Raw genomic sequence first — 9,169 nt, 5'->3', positions numbered from 1 at the left:
AAATTTCAACTTTGAATTTCATTTCAATTTGAAGTATCAAATTCAATTTTTTATTGCTTTCAAATCCCAAATTTCAAATTTTATTTTTTAAATTTAAATATCGATTTCAAATTTTCTATTTTCAAATTTCAATCCTTAATTTTGAATTTTATTTCAATTCTCAACTTTAATTCCAAAATTAAATTTCGAACTTCATATGAATTTCCAAGTCTAAATTCCAATTTTATTTCAAAATTTTCAATTTCAATTTAACTTTCAAGATTCAATTACATTTTCAATTTCGAAACAAAGTTTAAACTTAATTTCTAATTTCAATTCTAAATTCTGATTTTCAATTTTAAATTCCAAATTCAATTTAAAAAAAAAACAATTTCTAAAGTTCAATTCTGATTTCAAGAATCAGTACCAATTTCAAAATCAAATTCAAAATTTTAATTTCAAACTCTGATTTCCATTTCAAAAGTCAATTTCAAATTTCAATTTAGAATCAAACTTAAACTCCAAGTTTGATTTTAAACTTCAATTTTAAACTTTAAAATTTCAATTCAATTTCATTTCAAATTCCAATTTCTCAATTCAAAATCGATTTTTGAACTTCAAAGTTATTTCTGAAAGGACATTTTCAAATTCATTTCAAAATCACTTGAAAAATCTAAATTTTTGACATATCTCTAAAAGCATACATATTTTCAAGTTCACATTTATAACACAAGCCTGATTCAATGTGTATTTAGGACTTAGAATAATTTCTTAGGCAAGTTTAGGCAAAGCAAATGCATAAATTCGATCCTTGGTTCAATTACTCTTGGTAAAGGTGCCAGAAACGGTTGAACCTCGTACCGACAAGCGAGCTCGGTCTCTTCCTTTTCTCGCATTTTCTAAAAATGAAGGCAAATAATTTTTCAATTTTTTTTCAAAAGGCCAAGTCAATCTTGCGAGAGTTTTTCTTTCCCTGAATAGAAAAAAGAAAAAAATTGCAACGATCACACACACCTACCATGAAAGCATAGTCTTTGAAAACAATGAATTCACAGATAGCAAACCGGAATATAAGATGTGCCGTGCTTGGTGCCCAAAGAAAGATCAGAACCTTTACAGGCTCGTTCGTTTAGTAAACAGAATAGAACCATCAAAATCAAGCTCAACACCCTTTGAGCTTAACAATGCCAAAAATGAAACGAAAATGCTTGATAAGCATGGGGACGCATGCATCCTAACCATCACATTCAGACCCCAAAAAGCGAGAAACAGCTGGGTTCTGGTTACATGGAATAGTGGAACCTCCCCAACTGTTTCCAACAGTGTTGAAATATTCCACATGATATGATTTTTCCAATCGTACCTTAGAAAATTTTCACATCTAAAGGCCATCTCAAAGCCCGGTAATTTTCTCCACCAAGCGAACCATGCTTTTCCTCTTTGCAACAAACATTCCAAAAAAAAATTCAAGGGAATGTTTTTCATGTTAGCGTTGCACACATTCTCAAGATCAGAGCACGTCAATCTCTTGTTTTAAGGTGACAGCTTTAAATTCTCTGTAAGGGTGTGTTTGAAAAGTGGAAAAAATGATTCATTTTCATGTAAAAATGAACACTTTGTTATGTAACACGATCTCTAAACCGTCTATTTTGCTAAAGTCAATGAGAAAATAGATCCGTAGTCAAAAGTGACTTTTATGTTTGAAGTCACACCTGACAGTCTGACACCTCCCTCCCCTTAAGTGACTTAATTCTTATGTAAATATTTTTCACAAAAAATGGTCTTAGTCCCTCTGTCTCTCTCATGTAACATTTTTTATACATCTAGATTGGATCTGATCTTAAAATATCAAAACAAAGATTGAGATCCAGCTTATTCGAGTTTGGATGTAAAATCCAGTCTAATTCATGGAAGGTTTGGAACTCGTTGAAGCCAACTCTCCATCTTAGAAAATAAACATGAGAAATTGAATCACCTTCTGCTTCATAAAATGGAAAACAAACATAAGTAATTAATTCATAGGATTCAAAATAATATCATCCGTTTTCCTATGGGATTCACGTGTGAAAATGAAACCATCCTTGCAAATGTGCCCTAAAGAATTATAACGGAAAATAGAAAAATAAATAAAAGAGATACCATCCCATAAAAAAATGAAAAATGAATCTCAAGCATATATCGCAAAACCGGTTTGGCATCCACACAAGCCCATAGTTACATATACAGCCAAACATACTTGTAACGTTTTAGAGGACGCATTACCAAAGGAGATCTAACCATGGGTGAAGGACAAGGACACTCAACTTGAATCAGACGACCATGTCAACTGTTTAGCACTTTATTTATAAATGCCAAATATATATTTCAGCTCAATGGCCACATAACTACTACTAAAACCAATAGAGGTTCAAATCAACAAAATATCAAAATCAAACACAAGACTGATGACATTTCTTGCACCAGATGAAGAATCCAGGATGATATGGCAATTGGCCAAATATCACACAGTAAGATACTTGGTCACCGTCTGAACATCCTTGTCACCACGGCCGCTGCAGTTAACCACCACTCTTGCTCCATCGGTAAGTGTAGGACAAAGCTTTTCCAAATAAGCCAGAGCATGAGAAGTCTCAAGAGCTGGAATGATGCCCTCCAGTCGAGATAATCGTTGGAATGCTGCAATTTGAGGATCATTAAAAACAGAAATCTTCATAATCATCAAATAGACGTTAAAAAACTCTTCACGCACACCTTAAAGGTAGATTAGCAAGTGAATCATCAAGGAAATTTTACCACTTCATGTCACATCATGACATGCATTTTACATTGAATTATGTTTCTAGGAAGTTGGCGAACCTTGAGAGTATGAAGCATAGGATATGTCATTCATATAAGACAGCTAGAGTATCTCATCATATCAGTGGTTGGCAGATCTGCCAAGGGATAAGCATTGATGTTTAACAAATATAACACGAATCTGCCATCATCCCATTCTGGTCCAACCAAACATGAGCTGAGAATATCAAACTGGATCAAGACGAGACTTATTGATACAACCAGGCTAGTAATCATCAGGTTTGCACTGTTACGGGATTTGGGTCTCTCTTTTAGGTTGGCTTGGATCTGAGTGGACTAAATTGCTTCAATTTTGAATTTGGTGATGTCCAATTTTTTGGTTATGCAAATGCCTGAGGATCAACATTTAATTCATCATTCATGCATGTTTTTGCCTGTCAGCAGAATACCATGCCATCCAATCAGGATTTATATGAGCATTTGGAAACGGAATGCAGGTGCTGCGTTTCACAATGCTAAATTGTATTGTCAGTCCAAACAGGAACAACCAGTCAAGTCATTGTTATTCATTGGGTGCCAACCTATGTCACACGGACTTGGCTCCAAGGTCGACGCACCCGCATCGACACGGGTGCGGCTCGGACTCGGTCAACCCGACCCTGGGTGCGGTCAACGCACCCAGGGTCATTTTGGTCCATTTTTTTTGTTTTTTTGTTTATTTTCTGGGCTACAGAATTTAAAAAAAAAATCTTAGGGATGGGGGGCTGCCCCCCTATAACCCCCCGCCAGGGGCGGCCCCCTTGACCGCTGACCTGTGCAGCAGGACCCGTGCCGGGGAACCCCCCCCCCCCCTTTAAGGAAAAAAACCCTGAATCAGGCTTCACAACTCATCATCAGTCCCCTAATGGGCACAACTTTGACCGAGTCTCTCTCTCTCTCTCTCTCTCTCTCTCTCTCTATATATATATATATATATATATATATATATATATATATATATATATATATATATATATATAGCCGAGTCCCCGTGTCCAAAATTTTTGAAATTGCGCCGCACCCGCACCCATGTGACATAGGTGCCAACACAATAGATGAAGCCCCAGCTTATGTTTGGTTCTTTTAATATGAGTGACATTTTCTTATAGCAGATAGATTTATCAGCAGGAAGTTCTCTTTATTGCAAAAGGCGATTTATGTACAAGCTAATGTTACAGCAACTTCAGTCACTAAGATAAAGAGGAAAGATGTGGCACGCTAACCAGCTGGACCCACAAGAACATTGATGAAAACAGTAAATTGGATTACAGAAATACCAAGACGACCAACTAAGTCCTCATATTGCATTTTCCACCTAGTAATGGGGTCTGACAAAACCATTTAAAACTTAAAAGGAGAACCGAGAAAAGCACCAAAGTACATGGGTTCCATATGAAACAAGTGTACCAGATAGCACTATTAGACAGGAGGATAGATCCCAACCTTCACTCCTGTATGAAATAGAATGAAATCTATGTCACATGGGTGCGGGGATTCGGCACTTCCAAAAAACCCGGGTGCAGCAGGGGCAAAAATGTAATATATATATATAAGGGGGGTCCGGGGGTTCCCCCCGGCGCGGTCAGCGGGCGGGGGGGGGGGGTGGGGGGGGGGTATAGGGGGGCAGTGCCCCCCCCCCCAAGATTTTTTTTTTAAATTCCGCAGCCCATTTCATAGGGCATATTTAAAAAAAAATCCAAAAAATGGACTGAAATGACCCTGGGTGCAGTCAACGCACCCAGGGTCGGGTTGACCGCACCCAGTGCCGCACCCACACCCGCGTCGACGTGGGTGCGGCACCCTGCTAGCTGAATCCCTGTTACATAGAATGAAATATTTCATTCATTTTTCACAAACTGAAATACACGACATGATACACAAGAAAATATGTCATTCACTGTTACTAAAATATTGAAAATTTGGTACTTCATTATTAAATCATTGTTTCAAAACTGAAAGCCAGTAACCCATTCCTGAACCCAACAGCAATTTATCTGGTTAATTGCACATTTTAAAAGCACAAGTCCAACATCACACCTCAAATTGGGCAAAAAATGAAGTACAAACAACATAAAAGCATGTTTTTTGTCGAATTAAATGACAAATTCATTATGAAGAGCATGAAAGAAAATATATTTTGTAGACAGCTAGATATTTTGAAAAAGATTCTTACCATCCAATGCCTCTTGATCGGTAACACTATAATACTCAGCTCGTCCAATGTCCTTCAAATAACTATGCTCTGGTCCAACCCCTGGGTAATCCAATCTGCACATATGCATGAAATCGGATAGGACATAATCAATGTAGAAACAAATAAATTATATGAAGAGGGCTATAAATATGTCTCAATGACAAATTCTTAAAACTTCCGATACCCACCCAGCACTGATAGAATGTGGCTCAATAATTTGGCCCTCCTCATCCTGTAACAAATAGCACATTGCACCGTGCAGAACACCAATTTCTCCTTTTGTCAGGGTTGCAGCATGCTTACCACTATCTAATCCAAACCCTGCAGCCTCCACACCTATAAGCCTTACACCAGGATCCTCGATAAACTCATGAAAAAGACCCATTGCATTTGAGCCACCACCAACACAAGCAACAAGAACATCAGGCCTTCCACCCCATTTCTCCATAGCCTGTCTTCTTGTTTCTTTGCCAATGACTGCATGGAACTCGCGCACCATCATGGGATATGGATGTGGCCCCGCAACTGATCCTAAAATATAATGTGTAGTTTCTACATTGGTTACCCAGTCCCTTATAGCCTCTGAAGTGGCATCCTTTAAGGTGGCTGTTCCAGAATGGACAGCTCTTACCTGCACAAGAAATTCAGAACAGCAACATGTTCACCAATCGAAAGCAAGAAAATGGATGCAAGAAACAGTTCTTACCTGCACAAGAAATTCAGAACAGCAACATGTTCACCAATCGAAAGCAAGAAAATGGATGCAAGAAACAGTTTTCACCACCAGAACCTTTGGTAAGTCCATGCAGTTAGATGAATTGACTCTAGTTTTGCAGTGTAGTACCAAGTCAACTCTCAAACAATCAGTTTTTCTTCCTCACAAATTGACCGATTAGTCTAAGAACATCACAGACCATGTTTGAAAATTCATCATGAATTAGATGCTTTTCTGGAAACTAAGGCATCTGTTTCATAGCCATAAGGGTCCAGGATTGCAGCTTATCGGACACCAGGTGCACAGGGATCCCAAGGATAGGATCATTGCATACTTTCTGAACGATGAACCACATACAGATGATTCCCATAAAGTGGAAGACACAACTGACGTAACAAGCTACGAGACATTTTCAAAGCATATGTGACAACAATAAAGTCATTTGAAGGAAGTCACATGGAACACAGAGAAAAAAAAAAGATGACATGGTGTGAGTGGTATATGACAAGTTGATGGCATCATACAGTTAATAGCCAGATAATTTTGCAAGTTGTATGCCAATATAAGGATCAAATACGCAGATCTAATAAATCCCACGAATTTAACTCTTTCTTTTTCCTACTTATTATCTCATTTTTATGAGAAGATTTCAGGTATGCACCTCATATGATACTAATTAGGCTTATCAGCATTACAACAACAGATAGGACTATATGCCCTCACACAGAGCAATGTTATCTAGCATGTATATCATGCCAAAGCAAGTTATCACTAACATTACATTCTCAGAAAGAAAATTCATCCAGCATATGCACATCCTGCTGCTGCAAAGTATCAGTAGCATGCCAGTTTCATTATATGAGGCTTTCAACTTCGTTGTGGAAGCAGTCAGTTATACATCAGTTCATGCTGTAAAAATATGGGAATCATGTTTCATGTAAGCATGGACAAAGAAGCAGACACGGATGAACAAAATCTTGATGGAGACCCTCTGCAGCACGCAAATCACATTACCAAGCATCAAATAAGGACATAATGAAAGAAGGGTTTTTTTTCCCCCTTTTACAGATGAGATGCAGCAGCATATAATCCAGAATATCATAAAAAATCCAATTATAAATGCCTTTGAAGAAGGTGAAGAAGACTGTACATCCTATTACATGGAAAGCTAACCTCAGCCCCAAGAAGGCGCATTCTGAATACGTTGAGCGCTTGACGCTCCATATCTTGTGCACCCATGTAAACGACGCAATCCAGGCCGAACCTTGCACACACGGTTGCAGTAGCAACTCCATGCTGTCCAGCTCCAGTTTCGGCAATTATACGTTTCTTACCCAGCCGCTTAGCAAGCAGCGCTTGGGCAACAGCATTATTGATCTTGTGAGCACCAGTATGGTTCAGATCCTCCCTTTTCAGGTATATCTGTGGCCCTGTGCCATCGCTGCGCTTGTAATGATTGGAAAGCCGCTCGGCAAAATAAAGTGGAGACTCACGGCCAACATAGTCTTTCAAGATTCCATCCAATTCTCTCTACAGAATCACCAACAAATGAAATCCCATCATAAAGATTTCAACAGGAAAAAATGAAAAAATTCAAAAGCAGCAAAAGTTTTTATATGCATTCTCGTCCTATGTAAGTCATTCAGCTAGTCTCTGCACAGGAGACATTCTTCTGGTAAGGGATATGACTGTATGTAGTACCATCCACCAGGTTTCAGTTCAGATATAAACAGAAAAACTACAAAAACATGGTCGAGTCTCCATGCAACAAAAACAGAAAGATTTCGCAAGAGTCTATCCCATATAGAGGGGATTATTAGAGAGTTTCAGAAGGAGGTTTTAGATTAGTCTGTCTTTGGTAATAGACCTGCAAGTCTGAGGAACGATCTTCCTTGCATCAGAGACCCCGAAAGTTCGTTATTCGTACGTTTCGATTTAATCACGCAACAAAAAAGTTTTTTTTTTTTTCAAAACGTTTAGACTGCACAAGAAATCAAATCGCATTCACTTGTTAGTGGGATAAGCAGCATCAGAAGCAATCGATCACAAACCTGAATTCAAAAATGAAAAAGAAAGGAAAACAAATTCGGTTTACGAGACCGAATGAAAAGAGAAACCTAACTCCCAAATCAAGAGAAATTTCCGAAAGGAGAAAAGAGAGAGAGGAAGAGCAGAACCTGGAAATCATCGTCGGAAGCGAGCGATCGGAACGCCGACTCGAGCTCCGTCAGGGCGTGCATGAGCGTCTCCGGGACGTACTTGCCCCCGAACCTCCCGAACCTCCCGAACGCGTCGGGCCTCTGAGAAACCCTAACCCCTTCCATCGCGACCTCGGCCCTCTCCTTGGCGATGGTGCAGACGCAGGCCCCAGAGGGCTTCCGGGAGGCCCTCACCTTCGGAAAGCTAGGGTTTTGCAGGACTCGACAGCCGAGGAAGGACGAGGAAGATGACGAGGGCCTCTGCAGCAGAGGACTGAGGGTGTTTGTGCAATTCGGGAGCGTGGAGGTGGCCATTCTGTAAAATATGGGACGGTTTTGGGGGGTGAGGGTAAAGGAGAAGGGAAGGAGAGTTTTGCTTTATAGGAAACCAAAAGGGTGCTAAAATAACAGGAAAGTCCCCCAACCAATGAATCTAATTTGATTCCTTACCACGTAGGCCTCCAACGTTGAGGGACAGTTTTGGAATTTCGTCTGTGGGGCTCATGTAACCACGACACTTCCAATGCAACGCAAGACCTCCTGCAAATGCAGTAAAGTAAAGACAGCTATGTGGATTGGGATTTCACAGAGCTGTCACGGTCATAGTATATACAACCACTATCATCATCACGACAGGTGAATGCAGTGGGTAATGCCAATTGTAAGTCCGAAGAGCCTTCAAGACCATATGAACGGGTGTGTCGCCTTTCTATAACAAGAGCACAAGCAATTAAGTTGATATAATCAGTTATGCATTCGAATAAGCATCATACATTTTAGAATAAGCATCGAGTTTCGAAGATGTATTGAACTAGAAGTATATTATATTTTAGCACTTACAAGCACTGTGCACTTTCGTACCCTCATTACGATGGAGAAGACCTTTTAGCTTTTTAAACTTAAGACTCAATGAAACTCTCTATCTAAAAAAATCATTGTCACTCGACATATACTCACCAAACTTCTCAAAAAGATGTAAAGTTGGGCGGCAAGATGAGCAATTAGAGTGAGTCCTGCACATGCCTGCTAATGCTCATAAAAAATTTGCATACTCGTGAGTACCTTCATGCACTCTGATGTGCTACTCATGAGATATACGGGTTACCCATTCTGGACTGCACGATGATGCACCAATGCAAGTCAAGAGAAAGGTTCCCTATATAAGTGTTAGGGGCGTTGACTCTCACCAATAGAAAGAACTCTAATATCTCTTAAAAATATATCGTTTTTATTTTCAATAGAGTTTTC

At 39.3% G+C, this 9,169-nt stretch overlaps 1 protein-coding gene across 1 annotated transcript; it reads right to left on the bottom strand.

The window, feature by feature from the left end:
- Window positions 1-2,278: 2,278 nt before the first annotated feature.
- Window positions 2,279-8,274, bottom strand: LOC149844369 (tryptophan synthase beta chain 1). The gene is made up of 5 exons (XM_089994324.1): window positions 7,901-8,274; window positions 6,897-7,253; window positions 5,197-5,639; window positions 4,988-5,082; window positions 2,279-2,655 (listed from the first exon to the last, which is right to left on the bottom strand). The coding sequence occupies exons 1-5, from the start codon at window positions 8,234-8,236 to the stop codon at window positions 2,480-2,482; spliced, it is 1,407 nt and encodes a 468-aa protein (XP_089850450.1). The 5' UTR covers window positions 8,237-8,274; the 3' UTR covers window positions 2,279-2,479.
- Between the last annotated feature and the right edge of the window lie 895 nt (window positions 8,275-9,169).

The sequence above is a fragment of the Nuphar pumila genome, chromosome 2 (assembly GCF_984573655.1).
Source record: "Nuphar pumila chromosome 2, dmNupPumi1.hap1.1, whole genome shotgun sequence".
Taxonomy (NCBI): Eukaryota; Viridiplantae; Streptophyta; class Magnoliopsida; order Nymphaeales; family Nymphaeaceae; genus Nuphar; species Nuphar pumila.
This window is presented reverse-complemented; position numbering and strand designations above follow the sequence as displayed.